Source organism: Peromyscus leucopus, unplaced genomic scaffold, assembly GCF_004664715.2.
Source record: "Peromyscus leucopus breed LL Stock unplaced genomic scaffold, UCI_PerLeu_2.1 scaffold_1459, whole genome shotgun sequence".
NCBI lineage: Eukaryota > Metazoa > Chordata > Mammalia > Rodentia > Cricetidae > Peromyscus > Peromyscus leucopus.
Window position 1 is genome coordinate 38,501 of NW_023504621.1, and position 19,612 is coordinate 58,112.

Consider the following 19,612-nt stretch of genomic DNA (forward strand, 5'->3'; position numbering starts at 1 on the left):
GAATTAACTTCACTATTTATTCAGTTACACAATACAATCAGGATAAGGAGTCATGCTTCATATATAACTCATATTCAATCCCATACAGGTCTGCCAGGCCCTCTAGCACAAGGTGATGATGAGATTGATAAATTATTGATAGGAAATGTGCTTGAGGCCTCAGAATTTCATTAAAAAAATCATGTCAATATTAAAGGTTTAAAAAAGATTTTTCCATAACCTGACAACAAGCCAAGGAAATTGTAAGGAAATGTCATACTTGTTCCTTTTACAATCAGACGCCATTACCAGCAGGATATAACACAAAGAGTACTCAGAGGAAGAAGATCTGGCAGATGGACGTGTTTCACTTTGTAGAATTTGGAAAATTGAAATATGTACACCATACCATTGATACTTATTCAGGATTTCAATGGGCAACTGCTTTGAGTTCTGAAAAAACTGATTCTATAATCACTCATTTGCTAGAAGTTATAGCCATCATGGGTATACCTGCACAAATTAAAACTGACAATGCCCCATCATATGTCTCTGTTAAAATGAAACCGTTTCATGCTTATTACAATATAAAGCATATTACAGCTTACCACATAATCCTATGTAGTGGGTAGCCATTCCAGCTTTGATCTGGAAGTTCCAAGCCCCATTGAGACTCTGGCAATTGTCATGCCTACAAGGCAGGGCCAGGGGAGGCACCTGGAGATGCCAGAGCTGGATGGGCAAGCTCTTTCTCTGTTCCAGGACCCTGAATGATGGAGGTGGACCGAGCAGAGCTCCAGAGAACAAGGCTGAATTGCTATACACCATTAATACATGCCTTTTAATTTAATCAGATATTAACTTGCCAAAAAGGAACATCCCCAAAATTAGTCTTGGGGAAAGGTTTTTGTTTTTGTCTTTCAGGATAATGAAGGCTAAGGAATATGAAGAACACTGGACAAATGAGACAACTGAAGAAAAAGGACAAATTATCTGTCCCAAGAAAAAGAGCAAAATGATCTATTGGTATATCATGTATAAAATTTCATAACTCTTCCTAAATGTTTCTGTTTTTCTCTAAAGACATTTAACAATATTGGTCTTCTTGTAGTTCCAGTTCAATTAAAATTTACAGCTGACTTTGGAGTTGGTCAATGGCTGTCTCCTTCTTTAAACTCAAGCATGTTGCTAAAAGGAAAATGCAAACTCTCTGTCACATGCCAGAAGAAGGAACCATCTTCTGATAGGGGACAGGAGAAAAACCAAATTAATTAAGGGACTATTCTATTACTATTAATCTCAATTCTTTGATTCTATTCTGATTCTTTAAACTTTTTTTAAAGTATGAATTTTATATCAAAATTTACAAGATTTATATTTATATATTCATATTAAACTTTGTTAAGATACTAATAATAGTCATATATTATACTAATTCTAAAAAAGGGGCTTCAGCTAGCTACCTATACATGTCTTTATGTTCGAGTCTCTTATCAGTTTTCTGCAGGAAATCACAGCCAGGCCTAACATCAACTGAAGTCTCCAGGAAGAAGATGGGGCCCCACAACAATTCCACATGGTCAAAAATAATACCACTAAGCTGACAAACATCATCTACAGATCAGCTTTGAGCAATAAACGGCTCAGAGAAATTTTGAGATGGCTAGCCGAGATGATCCATTTTCAATGACTACTTGAATAAGGACTTGAGATGAGCCTTGAACTTTGGCATTATGCTCAAACTGGACAACAAAAGGATATAGCTACCTTTCCTAGAATTTGACAATTAATCCAAAATTTTTCTTTTCAGAATAAAGATATCTTCGCCCATATCCAGCAAGAAGCAATTTTTACAATATGAAGCCCACATTCCCAAAGAGGTGGTGTGGGGCAGGTGGCTTATTGGTCTTTAAATGCATTTTGGGTCTGGGATAATTTCCATTGTTTAGGAGGGTTGATTGCAAGTTGTTGTTAAGGGTTAGGAAAAGGCCTAAGCAAAAGAGATTAATTTTAAGGTTCTTGTTTTAAAAAAAGACAATTACTAGTTTTAAATAATTTACATGGGATTGGATTTTTTATATTGTATACAAATTATATATATATTGAGATTGATATTGTTAGAAAATGCTATATGTATATTTCTAATCTTGTTCAAGATACTGTACTTATATAATTCATTTAACAATGTAATACAATTTGTTGATCCTTGAATATTAATTATTACCAACTATTAGGATATAAAAAAGTGAAAGTTAGTAGTTAGACATTACAATCAAACTTGTAGTCACATTAGGTGTGTTTTCAAAATCAAGCAGATATATTTTAGACAGAAAGGTCATCTTCAAACCCTTCAGAGATCTACAGATTATGACATTTAAAATGTTTTAGTAACTTCGATAATTTTTCTTCTTTGTTATTGACTATGAGACATGTTGGCTCCTGGCAGTACAAACCTACTTCAGAGAAAATATGGGCATTGAAGAAACTGCATATAGAGTTAACTATCATTGTGGCAAAAGTTAGACACTGAACAACAAAGTATCCTCGAATCAACTGCTGACAAACAAGCAAAATGGACAGACAGGACATGAAACAGAGGACTACTGATTCTTGCCAAAACAAGTGTGGTTGTGGCTTTAACAAAGGGCATCTTCTGAGACCAGGACAATATGGCACCATGCTTGAAGTGGCCTTTGCAATCCGGAAAAGGCACAGTGCACTTTTCTTCGAAGGCAGCTGAACAGACAGTGGACTGATGACTTCTGATGTGCAGTGGAAGAGCAGCTGAAACAGTTATTCTTGAAGAGTAACTAAGTTCACGCCTCTCAATAATAGACTGGCATTTAATAGAGGCATGTGGAGAAGAAGGAGATGGCGAGATGAAGCCCACCCCCCACACATTGAAGAAGAATGGACAGCTGTATACAAAAAACATCAACAATTTCCAGAATTTAAAATCCTGAATCATGACATGACACTAGTGGAATTCACGTGTTTCTGGAACATGGACTGCTCTCACCAAATATGAGGTCAAACTATTGACCCTGTGAACATCATAGTTCACAAATGAGTCTGTCAGATAAGCTAAGCATATAGGCAGAAGATGATGCCCCAACACTGTGGAGAAACCTCGGGTAACTGTCCAGGCAGCTGCCTGTTTCTGTCAACTCACATTTTTTGGAAGCTGCTTGCATGCACTTCCTGTTTTTATTTTTGTTATGTAGTATTTACTTCTTAAGTCTTTGAGGGAGTTGAAGATTAGATAGTGATAGTTAAAGTTTAGATAGTTATAGTTTTCCTTGTTAAGAATTTTAGAAAATAAACTCTCTGAAGACTAAGCGTATAAATTTGAAAGACATTATAAGATAGTTCTGTTAGTAATATAATTTAGGATAGAAAGTGAATCAGGTACATTTTGGACTTACCAAAATAGGAGAGATAATGGAATTACTTTCTCTGAATTGGTCAAATGCAAATGTACTAGACATTGTTTAGGTATTTATTGCTTGTATATATGGTATATAGTTATTGTATTTTTGTATATAGTTTTTCTTATATTAGTTATAACTTTTTTCCTTCTTTCTTTTTATTTCAATAGGAAGGGGGAAATATACTGATATTTTACATGTGCTGAAATGTGATTTTATTTGTATGTTAATAAATAAAGTTGCCTTGGTATCAGCGCTAATAGCAACACATAGCAAGAGCCAGACTGTGGTGGCATACACCTTTAATGCTAATCACAATACAGACAGATCTCTGTGTGTTCAAGGATACAGCCAGCATGGACACACACACCATTAATCTCAATACTAACCATCGAAGACCTGGATGTCTGTATAGACAGGCAGTAATGAGGAAGTCATGTGGTTGGGTTTACAACCAATGAGAAGGCAGAACAGAAAGTCAATAAAAAGACAGATACACAGGAAGGAGGTCTCTTGCTGAGGGGAAGGACAGCAGTGGCAGTCAAGTGTAAGAAAGGGTTTTTAGTCTCAGCTCTTAGATACTGCTCTGACCTCTTGGGCTTTTAACTCTGCATTTGGCTCTGTTTCTTATTTAATAAGATTGTTACATCTACATCCAACCTTGGTGGAAAAATGGGTGCCTGCTCTCAAAGCATCTTGATATACCAGGACTCACTGATATCCACGGGATTCCTGCCTGTATCTAAAGAATAACAGTGAAGGAGTATTGGATGTGGTGAGGTTGGAGGATAAAGGAGGGTGGACCTAGAAAGAGGGAAGGGAGGGGAACCTTTGGTGGAATGTAAAATCAAGAAAATAAATAAATAAAAATATAGTAATAATTATAAAAAAATGAAAAAGAAACGAATACACAAAGAAGACCAAGGGAAGAAAATTAAGACAAAAAGTCTACAAAAATTCCTTTCTTTCCATTTTGTGTTATGGAAACACTCCTGTGCATGGGACTGGTCCTAAATTGTGTCTAATAATGTACTCAGTGAGACTCCACTGGAGAAAACAGATTTTCCTTTTCAAAGCAGGTAGAAGTTTCACATAGCTTCTTTTTTAGGGGTGAGATGTGGTGTCCAGTTGCTTCTCACAATTATGAGACATCATTTGAACTTGTACCATTTGAACCACAACAGGTCTTGGGCATGCTCACACAGTTGGGTGAGCTTATATACTCATCAGTGCCATTGTGTCTGGAAGACAATGCTTCCTTGGAGTTATCCATCACCTTTGACTCATAATTCTGTCTGTCTCCTCTTCCACATAGATCTCTGAGCCTTGAGTTTAAGGAATTGATGAGACAACTCACTGAAGACAATGTGCTCCAGAGTTCCTCACTCTCTGCACACACTGTGCAGTTGTGGATTTCTGGGATAGTTCCCATTGACTACAAGAAACATCTTCTCTGATGAGAGCTGAGTGATGCACTGATCAATGAGTATAGCAGAATATTATTAGGATTCTTTTTGTTTCTGAGTTCCTTAAACAGAATAATAGTACTATATTTTCCCCTATGTCTTTGACATATATACACTGAGGTTCTGGGAATCTTTATCCATGTCAGGTCGAGTTCCATTTCATGGAGTGGACTTTAAATCCAGTCAGACATTGATTGGTTAAACCCCTCATATTTATTCCATTTTTGTACTTATGTATCATGTAGGCAGGTCACTTATAGATTACAAAGTCTGTAGCTGGATTGGTAGTTACAATTCTCCTCTGGTAGAATGCAGAATACCTTCCAGTACCATGAATGCAAGTCAGTGATGGTGAAGGCTTTCCAGCTTGACTTCTCCATGTTCAATGAAATAGTAAGTGGTGTGTTCTGCAATAAAGCTTTACCAGAAACTTGTGTGGAGTAATTCATAGCCTTGGGAATAGCAAATGATGTTTGGTAGTTTCCATGGATGCCCTCACCAAGATATGTAACCTGTTCCCAGCTTTAGATAAATATTTGGTGCAGAAAATGTCTAGCTGGGGCACTAGTCCCCACTTTATTTGGTAATTCTATTTAGATTTCCTTCACATGTGTAAATACTTTAGGAACCTTCCAAGTAGCTGGTTTCCAAATAGTTTTCAACTGGCCTTGAGTGTGAGTTGTCCTTCTAAACACACCACATTTACCATTCTCTGCCATTCACTCCCTATTTAATCTTCTAGTTCTAGTTTGCCCTGTGTCTCTCCATAACAATGTGTTCCATTTTCCTCTTCATGTTAGATCCTCTCCTCCCCCTGTCCCTTACTATATACTTAACTTCTGTGGTTATTCAGATGGTAGCATGAATATCAAAGTTTTAGAAGCTAATAGTCACATGTTAAAGAAAACATATATTTGTCTTTTTTTTTGGTTCTTAGGTACATTCCTCAAGGTGATTTTCACTAGTTCTTATAATTACATGTGGATTTCTGGAATTCCTTTTTAAAAGTTTATGTATTATTTTATATCCTGACCACAATTTCTGCTAGCACCCCTCATCGCAGTACCTTCCTTACCCCTATGCATTCCTCCTACTTTTATATTCAGAAAGGGTCAGGCCTCCAATGCTTATCAACAAATTATGCCATATCAAGTATCAGGAAGACTAAGCACCTTCCCTTGCATTAAGGCTGCCCAGGATAAAAAGTAGAGTCACAATGCCAGCAGTGTCAGAGATAAACCCTGTTCCCACTGTAAGAAGTCCCACAAGAAGATGAAGCTACAAAACTGTCACATATATGCAGAACACCTTGGTCACTATTGTGCAGGCTCCCTGTTGTTGGTTCAGTCTCTGTGAGCCCTATGATCCCAGGTTAGATTTTCTGTGGGTTTTCTTGTGATGTCCTTGATCACTCTGGCTCCCACGCTCCTTGTTCTCTGTCTCTGTCTCTGTCTCTGTCTCTGTCTCTCTCTCTTCTCTCTCTCTCTCTCTCTCTCTCTCTCTCTCTCTCTCTCTCTCCTGTAGGATTCCCCAAACATAGAACAGGGTCTGACTGTAGGTCTCTGGCAATGTTCAGGAATTCCTATTTTTAAAAAAATTATTACAACTGAAAAATAACCCCTTATAATTCAAATGTACTATGATATAATTATCCATTCCTTAGTTCATGAGCTTCTAGGATGCTTACAATTTCCAACTGTTATAAATAGAACAAGAATGAAAATGATGAATAAGTATCTGTGTAGCGAGATGCAGAATACTTTGAGTATGTGTCCAAGAATAGCATAGCTGGATCTTGAAGTAGATAGATTCACAACCTCATGAGGAATTGTCACACTGGTTTCCATAGTGGCTGCACATGTTTTTACCCACACAAGCAATCGATAATTTTCCCCACTCCTGGAATCCTCAGCAGCATGTGCTGTCATTTGTATTATTAATCTTGGCCACTCTGACTGATGTAAGAGGAATTTTCTAAATACCTCTATTTGCATTTCTGAGATGGCTAAGGATGATTTCTTTAAGTGATGTTCAGACATTTGTGTTTAATCTTCTGAGATCTCACTGATTAATACTTTACCACATTTTAAATTTGGCTATTATTTGCTTGATGTTCATATGCATTTGAGATACTAATCCTTAATGTTCAGTTTCCTAACCATATTTGTTGAATAGACTGAATCTTCTACACTGCTTGTTGCTGAAAACTTTTTCAAATCTCAGGTGACTATACCTGTGGAACTGAATTATGAGTTTTCCATTTTGCTTTCTTGAAATATTTATATAATATACAATTAGCACCGTGATCCTCTGTTACTATTGCCCTAGGTTATAAATGGAACACACACATTGTGATATCTCCAGCATTGTTTCCTTTCTTCATCTTTGCTTGATCTATCTGGAATCTGATTTTTATGGGAAGTTTTGGATGGTTTTGCCTATTTTTTTAGTTATGTTTCAATGGAATTTTGATGGAGATTGCATAGAATCTTAGATTATTTTCATAATGTAACCAAGTATTAATGTACAATACTGTTTGTGCCAACCCATCAACATGTCAGATAGTTTTATCTTCTATTGACTCCTCTTTCTTTCCTCACTGTTACAACATCTTCACCATGAAGACCCTTGACTTGTTTGAATTTATTCTCAGGTATTTTATTGTGGGAAGTTGTTGTTCCTGTCGTTGCTTTCTTGACTTCTTTCTCAATATCATCATTCCTTGTACACAAAAATGATATTTTGTATCTTGATTTTCTATTCTCCTCTTTTCCTGATGGTATTCATTAGGTCTAAGACACACTCAGAGAGTGTTGACCACCTCATGTACAAGTTCATACCATCTGCTGGTGAAAAAGTTTGACTTCTTTTCTTGATTCATTCCGTTCTTTTTTCTGGGCTTATTGATTTAGCAGAAAATGAGCAAGACTTACTTTTGTAATATATGAATGGGTGTCTTTCCTCCTTTGGTGTTTTTAGGGAAGGTTCTCAGTTGTCTTCCATTTGATGTAATGCTGTACATGGGATTGTCCTGTGCAACCTTCATCCCATTGAGACATTACCCTTCTATCCCTAATGTTTCAGGGATACTGTAGTTGTCAGATGCCTTTTCTGCATCTGTTGAAGTGATAATGTAATGTCTGCCTTGTTTGCTAAAGCTATCTGTGACATTCACTGAGTTTTGATGTTAAAACATCTTTCCAACCCTGGTATGCAGCCAACTACTCCACAGTGGATCTTGCTGATACATACTTGAATTTGGATTGCATGTATTTTCTGGAGAATATTGGTTTAAGTACATCAGTGATATTTGCCTATAATTGCCTTTTCTATTATTCTGTTTTGATGATTCCTTATCTGGTTTTAGTGTCAGGGACATACTGAGGTTTTTTTTTTATTTTTATTTTACAATATAATTTAGTTCTACATATCAGCCACGGATTCCCTTGTTCTCCCCCCTCCACCCTCCTCCCCTTCCCCCCAGCCCACCCCCATTCCCATCTCCTTAAGGGCAAAGACTCCCCCGAGGATTGACATCAACCTGGTAGACTCAGTCTAGGCAGGTCCAGTCCCCTCCTCCCAGGCTGAGCCAAGCGTCTCTGCATAAGCCCCAGGTTTCAAACACCCAACTCATGCATTGAGCACAGAAACCATTTTTAATATATCATTGTTTCTATTACTTTCCTTTCAATTTCTGAGAATTGTTTGAATGACATTCTGGTTGCATTTTCTTTAGGTATCTGGTAGAAAAATTAAACCAAGATATGGCAAACACCTTAAGCAAGTCTACTGTAAGGATTGAGATTGAAACAGTAATAAAAAACCCTCTTCCAAATAAAAACCCACCAGACTAGTAGTAGTCACTACCAGATGCAAATAAATCTTCGATAACCAACACCAATGCTATTAAGCAATTAAATTATTCCATTCAGCAGAAATGGTTAAAGTGCTATCTACATATAGATATGATGGCAATGTCAGTCTGATGTCAAAACAAGATTTATACAAAACAAAATTTGTATGATCATTTAATAAAACACTCATATCTTTTTGAGACAGTGTCAGGTATGTCTCCCTGACTATCCTGGAATTGACTATATAGACAAGGTTGGTCTTGAACTCACCAGAGACTGCGTATATCTGCCACCACAATGATGGGATTACAGACATGCTTCATCATGACCATCTATTTGTAGATTCTTAATATAGTACTTTTAAAACCAATTAAAGAACACCTTAGATTAAATCATTCACAATGATCATAGGCTTCTTTTCAGAGATGCAACAATGGATCAGGATAAGGAAATCTATACATGTAATGTATTGCATAAACGGCTTAAGAAATGAATCACAGTGTCATCTGACAAGATGCCAAAAATATTTGGGACAAAAATTCAACCTCTTTTTGTATCAAAGAACAAAAGAGAAACAAACAATAGGCTTCCATATTTGAGATCCTAAACACTTCACAGAAAATATTTACATCAAAATGACAGAATACAAAATTACCACAAAAGTCAGTTACTTCCCTATATGCAAAGAACACATTTGCTAAGAAAGAAATTAAGGAAACTGCATTCGCAATTGCCTCACAAATATGGTAAAATAAACTTAATAAAAACTTGAAGGACATCAATAATGAAAACTTTAAAATAATGAAGACTGAATATATCATTAGTGGATGGGCAAATCTTACACACACACACACACACACACACACACATATGTATATACTCAATATTTTTAAAGCAAAAAATTAATTGACAGAACATAAGGGAATGGGGTGGTTGAACTGGAATTGGGACAGAGTGGGACAGCAATGAAAGAGATACCATGATAAAGGGAGACATCATAGAGATAGTTAGAAACTGAGTACTAGGATAGTTCCCAGGATTCCACAAGAATACCTCAGCTTAGACTACTAGTAATAGTGGAGAGGATGTCTGAATTGGCTTACCCCAGTGATCACATCGGTGAATACCTATTTGTCATCATAAAGCATTCATCCAGTAACTAATGAAAGCACTTGTGGAGATCCACAGCCAAGCACCAGGCCAAGCTCCAGGACTTCAGTCGAAGAGAGAGAAGAGGGATTCTATGAGCAAGGGCATCAAGATCATGATAGGGAAACCTACAGAGAAAACCACACCAAACTAGTGGGACCTAATGAACTTTGCCCAACAGCTGTGGAGCCTGCATGGGACTGGACTAGGCCCCCTGCATAAGGGAGACAGTTGTGTAGCTTGATCTGATTAAGGGCCCCCTGGCAGTTGGAATAAGATCCATCCCTGGTGCAGAAGGTTTCTTTTGAAGCACACTACCTAAGATGGAACACCTTTCATAGCCTTGATGCAGAGAAAGGGCCTTGGACCTGCCTCTACTGAATGTACCAGGCTCTGCTGATTCCCCATGGAGGACACCTTATTGGAGAAGGGAATGAATAGTGGTTTGGGGAGTGGAGAAAGCTGGAATGGTGAGAGGAGGGAGGAGAGGGAGATACGTGGTTGGTATGTAAAATCAATAAAAAAAATCCTTAACAAAAATAGAAACAAGAAAAAGAATAGAGGTAAATGTAATTATCAGAGAATAAATTATTTAGACTTAAAACATCAGACACATACATCATTTATAGTAGCAGAGAATACCCAGTGTGTAGCCTCTCCATCCCAGTTATCAAATATTGACAGCTACCACCGGCAGCTCCTGCCACTATAGTAAGAGAGAAGGGGAGTAAGCAGTCAACACTATAAGTGATGTCCTAGTGTTTTCATAATGAAAACACAACATTTGAAATGCAGACGTTCCCGTTTTGACTTTGAAGATAGAGATAGATCTGGCCTTTGTAATCCCTAAAAGCCTGTGACTGTGCATGTGTTCAAGTGAGGGAAGGGCAAAGGACACACCCAAGTATTTGACAGTAGACAGATCTCATACATCCTTCTCCTCACAGCTTCAGAGTTGTGGAGTGATCCCGTGCAGAATACCTGAAAGCTTAACTAAATGGATACATGGATACTCTCCCCAGTGAGTAGTGGCACAAATATTAGAGACCCTGTACTAGGAGTCACACACTGATACATGTGACATTAGCAGACTCTGGAAGAGACTTGAATGAGCCTTATGACTACTGAACTCATTGTAGTCGTCTGGAGTTTCTTATCTTAGGACACCACTGGACACCTCACAATGGCACCTGTGAAAAGGAAGGCTGCCTATGATAGAACAAAGTAAAGAATGCTGTTTTTAACTTGGCTTTCAGCCTTGTAAATGGAGGCTAATTAGAAAAAAATTTAAAAGTCTCACACCTTGATAGTGGGAAAACAATGATTATTAAATATCAAAACATATTTTGCATCAGATCTTGGACATAAGATTGGGAGAAAAGGACGGAAGCTCCCAGCATTGCTCTGCCCATTCACATACCTATTATGCATTATATATCATGACATTTATATGAAAAATGCAAACACACTTACAGCACATCCAGGGTAAATCTGAGATACTCTTTCAAGTCCGCCTGCACTACACTGCTCTGCCCTGCAATAAGGTAAAAGACACAACCTGGCACCACCTCTCCATGCTTGTCTTCATTCTGCTTCATTCTCCAAAAGCACTTGGGGTGAGTGAGGTTGGACATGAGGAGGGGGATGTTCAGGATCCAGAAGAAGAAATACAGAGTGAGCATCAGGTCCTGCTTCCAAATCTCTAAGCCGGTAGTGTGGTCTGTGGATGCACACCAGTTTATCAAATGGAAAACCATGTATACACATCTGCTTTTATGTCTGCTGCCCACTGAAGAGATCACTTATGTGAATGAGATGCCTTGCTCTCCAGGTGGCTCCACTACCCTGGAGAAATGTCAAGCACTCTCTGACCTAGGGTCTGCAGCTGACATCCACAGCAGAGGTAAAAAAAAAAATTAAAAAAATAAAAAACTTGGGCTGGAAAATAATGTGAGGACATCTCAGCCTCAGGTCCTATGACATCAACTCATATCCCTAGGTATTGAGGCTCATGGGAGAAAGCAATGTTGGGCACATTGGTCCCAGAACAGTGTCAATGAGTTATTTGTTAGAGCACCTTTAGAAATGATCTTAGCAGAAAATATCAGAAGATCGACAGTTAGATGTGAAGGTAAAGAATTGAAATGACCCATGATAATCAGAGTTCATGTGGACACAGTGTGTGTTCTATTATCAAGTGCAAATAAGAGAGACTCAGTCTTGTGTGTATGGCATCCACCATTCATAGATCATGAGCAGTATGCCCCATGCTACATCAGTCACAGAGACCATATAACCAACCAGTATCCCTTCTCTCCATTGTGTGATGCTCCAATAATCAGGTCAAATCCACAAATTTCTTGGCTTATACTATGTCCACAAATGCCCAGTCCATCATTCTCCATGAGAAACTAAGTTGAGTATTTGGTTATAACACATGGCCTCCTTCTGTGAAGTCAGTTCCTTCTGATGACCTATTTCTTCAACTTTATCCTTCATTATCTATTTGCTCATGCTTATCTCATAACTGAGTAGTGACTCCAAAGCAGCACTCTGTCCAGTAGCTTAGAACCCATCAGTAACTGGGAATAAAGTCTGTGTTCAATGTGTAAGCTGTTCTTATTACATTGTCATGCTCATATAATTGTGGCTGCATTCTAGAATATGTATTGCCAGTGGGAGAGCTCATTGATGATTGTGGGCTGAGGAAACACCTTTAGATGATATGGACTATAGAGCAAATAGCACAAATGTAGGGCGATTACATGGTATGGAGGATGGTAGATGTTATTTAGTACTGGAGATGAGGTACACAGGGCTGGTATTCTCTGGATCTTGTGGAATATTTAAAAATTAACATTTAACACATGCATGGCCCCCTGTTCTGTGATGAGCTGCCTAAGACTGTGTGAGATGTGAATATTGACAGATGTGATGGGAGCAGACGTTCATATGAAAATGAGAAATTTCATGTTTCAAAACTGAATCTGTTTTGATGACAGCAATCAGGATTAAGGCTTTCTTTCTACTAATTATTGTTAGTTTTTAAATTAGTGCATAACATAATGGGATTTAGTGTGGCGTTTTCATATGTGTGTACCAGTGTACTTTACTGGTGATTGCTCCTTTATTACCCACAGTTGTCACTCATTTTACTATTGATTTTTTTACTCAGCACAAGTATCTGCCCTCTGAGTTCATGTCATATGTGTATGTGTTTCATATGATAGAATATGTGGTAAATTTGCACAAGGGAGTGTTACTCTGCTCTTTAAAAAATGACATCATCAGCTGGGCAATGATGGTGCATGACTTTAATCCCAGGACTCAAGAGGAAGAAGCAGAGGGATCTCTGTGAGTTCATGACAGCTAGGTCTACAGAGCAAGTTCCAGGACAACCAGAGATACACAAAAAGACCATGTCTCAAAAAAAATGGTAGTGTGTGTGTACTTCTCTTCATTGGGGTTTACTGTTGTCGCTTTATCTACTGCCTGTGTTTTCAAGTGCGTATCTGACTTCCCTCAGTTGGAATTTTCCTTCTAGTGCTTTCTGTAGGTCTGGGTTTGTGGATAGGTATTGTTTAAATCTGGCTTTGTCTTCGAATGTCTTGTTCCTTCCGTCTATGATGATTGAAAGTTTTGCTGGGTATATTAGTCTGGGCTGACATCCATGGTCTCTTAGTGTCTGCATTACATCTGTCCAGGTCCTTCTGGATTTCAAAGTCTCCATTGAGAAATCGGGTGTTATTCTGATGGGTTTACCTTTATAGGTCACTTGGCCTTTTTCCTTGGCTGCTCTTAATATTCTTTCTTTATTCTGTACATTTAGTTGTTTAATTATTATGTGTCGAGGGGACTTTTTTGGGGGGTCTAGTCTGTTTGGTGTTCTATAGGCTTCTTGTATCTTCATAGACATTTCCTTCTTTAAGTTTGGAACGTTTTCTTCTATAATTTTGTTGAATATATTTTCTGTGCCTTTGAGTTGGTATTCTTCACCTTCTTCTATCCCTATAATTCATAGGTTTGGTCTTTTTATGGTGTCCCAGATTTCTTGGACATTTTGGTTCATGACTTTGTTGGCTTTAGTGTTTCCTTCGACTGATGAAACTATTTCTTCTACTGTATATTCAATGCCAGAAATCCTCTCTTCCATCTCTTGCATTCTGTTGGTTATACTTGCATCCAAAGTTCCTGATATTTTACTCAGGTTTTCTATTTCCAGCATTCCCTCTGTTTGTGTCTTCTTTAATTTTTCAATTTCCCTTTTCAGTTCTTGGACGGTTTCCTTTGTTTGTTTCATTGCTTTTTCATGATTTTCTTTCAGTGCTTTATTGTTTTCTTCCAGGACTTTATTGCTTTCTTCCAGGACTTTATTGTTTTCTTGGACGGCTTTATTGTTTTCTTCTAATTTGTTTGCCCTTTCCTCTAGTTGTTTACAATGTTCTTCCAATTTTCTTGTCTTTTTCTCTACACAAGCCTCTACCTTCTTCATGAAGTTACTCATAAGGCTACTTTGTTCTGCTTCTTCCAATTTTTGGTGTTCAGGTCTAAATGTTGGAGGCGGGCTAGGTTCTGGTGATGCTGTATTGCTCTTCATTTTGTTGTATATACTTCTGCCTTTATGTCTGCCCATCTCCTTGTGGTTCCTTCTTGGTCTTATCAGTGTACTTGTTTCAGAAAGAGCTGACAGATTCAGGAAGACTCTCTCTCTTGTCCAAAAGGGAGTTCTCTTGTCCAACTCTCTAGTCCAGAAGGGAATTCGGGGGCAGGCTCTGGTCCAGAATGGCAGTTGGGGACAGGCTGTGAGCTGGGGCCAGTCTCTAAGTCTCAGGATGTGGCTGGGGTCTCGGGCAGATGGGCATGGGGCAGGGTGCGGAGATTGCAGGGGCTGCCGGGGGCTTGGAAAAGGGATCCCTCCTGGTGGGGCTAGAAGGGGAGCTGCCCGGTGGCCAGAACCTGGTGCCAAATTGGGCAGGTCTTCCCGGAGTGGCTGGTGCCCAGGGATGGGGTCCCGGTTGGACCCGGGTACTCACCTCTGGACCAGAAGGGAAGTCAGGGGCAGACTGGGAGCTGGGGGCCGGTCTCTAAGTCTCAGGAATTGGCTGGGGTCTCGGGCAGATGGGCGTGGGGGCAGGGTGCGGAGATTGCAGGGGCTGCCTGGGGCTTGGAAAAGGGGATCCCTCCCGGTGGGGCTAGAAGGGAGCTGCCGGTGGCCAGAACCTGTTGCCAAGTTGGGCAGGTCTTCCCGGAGTGGCTGGTGCCAGGGATGGGGTCCGGGTTGGAACTGGGTACTCACCTCTGGACCAGAAGCGAAGTCGGGGGCAGGCTCAAATTTTTTAGGATTATATGACTTTTGTGTACAATTATTGTTTCTGATTTCTTTTTATGATTTTCTGTGTTTGAAAATGTGTGCCTTGGTGCTAGAGAGATGGTCAGAGGTTAAAAACACTGACTGCTCTTCCAGAGGTCCTGAGTTCAATTCCAAGCAAACACATGGTGGCTCACAACCATCTGTAATGAGATCTGGTGCCCTCTTCTGGCCTGCAGGCATATATGCATGCAGAACATTGTATACATAAATAAATAAATAAATAAATAAATAAATAAATAAATAAATAAATAAATAAATCTTTTTAAAAAAAGAAAGAAAATGTGTGCCTTTTCCTCTATTCAGTTTCTTGTCTTTTTTCTTTGCGTGTTTTTCTTCTGTTTGTTTAATTATTTCATCCAATTTTGGCTTCGTTGTTTCTATTTTAATTTATCATGGTTTTTTGGTAGCTGTTAGTTTTCTAATGAGAGAGGATAAAGGGTATAGATTTGAGCAGGAGGGGAATTGAGGGGAAGCTAGAGTAGTTGCTGGAGGAGAAACTGTAATCAGATCATATTGTATGAAAAAATCTGTTTTCAATTTGCTTGCACATATGTTATGGTTGTGTGGTGTGAGTATTCCTCCTAAATATTGTTCTACCTTCTGTGTAGGTTCAAGTTGAGGAACTACAAATGTATTTTGACCATGATGTTTGCCACTGAGGAAATCAATAACAATCCCTATCTCTTACCTAATACATCCCTGTGATTTGAGGTCCATAATGTCCCAAATGGCCAAAAGGCCACTCTGGCAACTCTTTTTGGCTCACTTTCAGGGAATGGCTATGGCATCCCTAACTACAGATGTGTAAGAGAAGGCATGTCAGCTGCTGTACTTCCAGGACCATCATGGGCAATATCTGAATATATAGGGACACTGCTGGATCTTTACAAATTTCCACAGGTGAGAAAAGGTGATGGGCTAGGACATGATGTCAGTTCTGCTTGGTGACATTCAGCTGTCTGTGAAGAAATGGGGCAAGCTTGAGTAACTCTTCATGGATAGGGAAATAAAGCAGATGCTGTGTGTGTGTGTGTGTGTGTGTGTGTGTGTGTGTGTGTGTGTGTAAGAGAAAAACTGTATGTGTAAGAGAAAAAATGAAAAATGGAATAAAATAAAATAAGGGAATTTTTTTAAATCTCATTATAGAAGCTGCAGTGTGAGACAATGATTCGCGCTGTGAAGACCTTTGTGCATTTATCTTTACTTGCAAGTGTTCATTGCAAAGAGTCATTTGAGTTGGGCCCTCCCAGTCAATCACTGATTAAGAAAATGACCTATAGCTGGATCTCAATGAGATATTTTCTTTCTAGGGGGTGGGAGGCTTTAAGACAGGGTTTCTTTATGTATCCTTGGCTATTCTGTAACTAACTCTGAAGATCAGGCTGGTCTCAACTCACAGACATCTGCCAGCCTATGCCTCCCAAGTACTGGGATTAAAGGTGTGTGGACCACCACTGCCAGACTAAAAACATTATTTAACTGGGGTTACCTTCTCTCAGATGACATTAGTTTTTGTAAGATTTGCAAAAAAACTATTCATTGAGGGTACTTGAGCTGAAAGGAGAAGTGGACACAGGCCTCATTCCTAACCCAGAAGCAATATCCAGTTGATAGCCAGCTGCTAATGAAAGTTTAGTTTCCTCCAAGGGAGTCTCACTGGGAAAACCAACTATGCTGAAGGGTAGAATGCATGTTCAACAGTGGATGACAACAGAAAATGAACTCATTGGTATCTTTGGAAGTTTCTTTTCTCACAATATCATGTCAGGCTGTTTTCCTTTTTTGTTTATTTTCTTGTTGCTTTAATCTTTTTTGTTTTGTTTCATTTTGTTTTGTTTTCTCTTCTTTTTTCTTCTCTCATTTTATCCTATTAGTTTTTTTGAGTATGTACTATGGCTACCACTTTACAGTTTTGATGGGATTGAGAATGTGCAAACAAGTGGGTCTCTGATTTGTCTGAATTGATGGGCTCCTTTCCTTCTTTTTGTTTGTTTTGTTCAATCTAATGTGTTATTTTTTTCTTTATCTTAGTATATTTTATTTCATTATTATCCCAGAGAAGTCTGTTTATTTTCTAGTGACAGACAGAGAAGGTTTGGATTCTGGGGTGTGTGTGTGTGTGTGTGTGTGTGTGTGTGTGTGTGTGTGTGTTGTGTATATGTGTGTGTATTGAATGTATTGTTATGTGCATGTGTGAGTATAAGAGGCCTTGAAGGCTCAAAGAGGACTTTGATCCATTGCAGCTACTGTGACAGGTGGGTTTGAACTACAATTTATGATGTCTGTGTATTGAACTATGCCACTTTACAAGAGCAGTACATGACTTTGTCGGCTGAGATATCTCTCCAGCTTCTGCAATATTCTGCAGTATCTGTTTATTGAAACATCCCTCCCATTCCTAAGTTCTACTTCTCTGACTGCCAGGATGCATCATGATTCTCTAGTCTTCTCCCTACAAGGAGCAGCATTGTTTTGTCTTCATCTGCAAACATGAGGTCACAAAATTCCTTCATTTTTTCCAATAATCAGTAGCTGTAAAAGTCTTACATTCACTAAGATATCAAAAAGAAACCTCTGAGTTAATTTCAAATCTTATTACATATTAGGGACAAAGAGAACACTTCCACATTTCACTAATGTCCAAAAGCCAGGTCGTGTAAAAATAGGTGGCTGAGTGGAAGTTTATGGAGACAATATAGTAAAAGTAGTATACATGACATTGATAAACAACACCATTAGAAGAAACAGTGACAGTCACTATCTAATGAATAATCTTGCATTGTATCCTAATAGGTGGTTTTGTACCAACATTACATTTGTCAGTTAAAATTTATGAACTGTGAGTTCTGGAAAATGTTTTCTCCCTTAACTTTTGTAAATAATTTCTCTCTGGTCTTATCAACATGATGTAGCACTTGGAGACAAAGATACATCCCAGCAAGCCAGCACTGGAGGCTAAGATGGAGAAGACCTCCACAGCCACCATGACCTTGCCCTTGGTGCTGTGGTAGACAGGGAGAAAGGTGACCCAGACAGTGCAGAACAACAGCATGCTGAATGTCAAGAATTTGGCTTCATTGAATGTGTCAGGGAGATTCCTGGCCAAGAAAGCCACAGTGAAACTCCCCAGGGACAGAGAGCCCAGGTATCCTGAGACAGAATAGAAGGCAGTTACTGAGCCCTTGTTGAACACAATGATGATGTGGCCATGCTCAGAATGTGCATCAATGTCAACAGAGGGAGGAGAAACTCCCAGCCAGATTGCACAGAGAATAATTTGAATGATGGTGCAGATGGGAATGATGTAGGTTGGTGCCCCTGATACCAGGAGCCACTTCATCCTTCTTCCAGGAGTAGTGACTTTGAAAGCCAAAACCACAGTAATTGTCTTGGCTAACACAGTGGAAATGGCCACAGTGAATGAAACTCCATATGTTATTTGCTGCAGATTGCAGGTGACTGAGTTGGGATGGCCAATGAAGAGCAAGGAACAGAGGAAACAGAAGATGAGGGAGATGAGCAGGATGTAGCTGAGAGTGAGGTTATTGGCCCTCACAATGGGAGTGTCTTGGTGCTTCACAAAGATCCCAAGAACCAGAACTGTGAATGCAGACAAACCCAAGGCCATACAGGATAGAGTGATCCCCAAGATGTCTTCAAATGCCAGAAAGGTCACATCTTTGTACAGGCAGTGGTTCTGCTCTGCATTGGCATACTGGTCCTCTGGACACTTCATACACTGATCCATATCTGATGCAGAAAGCATAAGTATCAGTAGTGCAACTTCAGCATTTCTTATTTGACAGGCCACTCCAATGTATTTTGGAAACTTTACAACATTTGCATACTTTATTGATAAAGGTGTAATTGAGAATTTTCTGAAGAGCAATGCTTCTATTTCATAATGCCTGTCTTCATCAAGGAAAAACACAGATCCTATTGATACACTATAACATGAATCTTTCTGTCTAAATTAGAAGTGATGCGCTCATGGGAGATGGAGACTTGGTCTTATCCAGGATGAAACCTCATAGCTTTTTTTATTCCCATATGATCATCACCAAACACATGAGTAGCTGAGCAACAACAAACTGAATCTATTGTGTGTATACGTGCAAGTGCATGAGTATGTTAAAGCAGTAAATGAAAATGAGTGTTTGAAAATAGTAAATGAAAAAGAGCTCATGAGTTGAGAATTTCAGTTGCATGTGATGTGTGGCAAATAGAATTGTGAGAGAGTGTGGTTTTATAATGATGTATGAAATTCTCAAGAAAAATTAATTAAATATATTGACCTTAGTTGTATACTCATCAGGGAAGAGGGACACTAAACAGTTTATAAAATGAAATAATCCTACTATTAAT

General features: G+C 38.9%; 1 protein-coding gene and 1 pseudogene across 1 annotated transcript in view; both read right to left on the reverse strand.

Annotated features, from left to right (window-relative positions):
• LOC114688939 (vomeronasal type-2 receptor 116-like) overlaps positions 1 to 11,558 on the reverse strand; it is a 32,011-nt gene extending 20,453 nt beyond the window's left edge. The window contains exon 1 of the mRNA XM_028863404.1: positions 11,350 to 11,558. Within this exon, the coding sequence (XP_028719237.1) occupies positions 11,350 to 11,558 (209 nt within the window). The remainder of the gene's footprint in view (positions 1 to 11,349) is intronic.
• A 6,519-nt stretch (positions 11,559 to 18,077) lies between these two features.
• Positions 18,078 to 19,612, reverse strand: part of LOC114688940 — a 29,009-nt pseudogene continuing 27,474 nt past the window's right edge.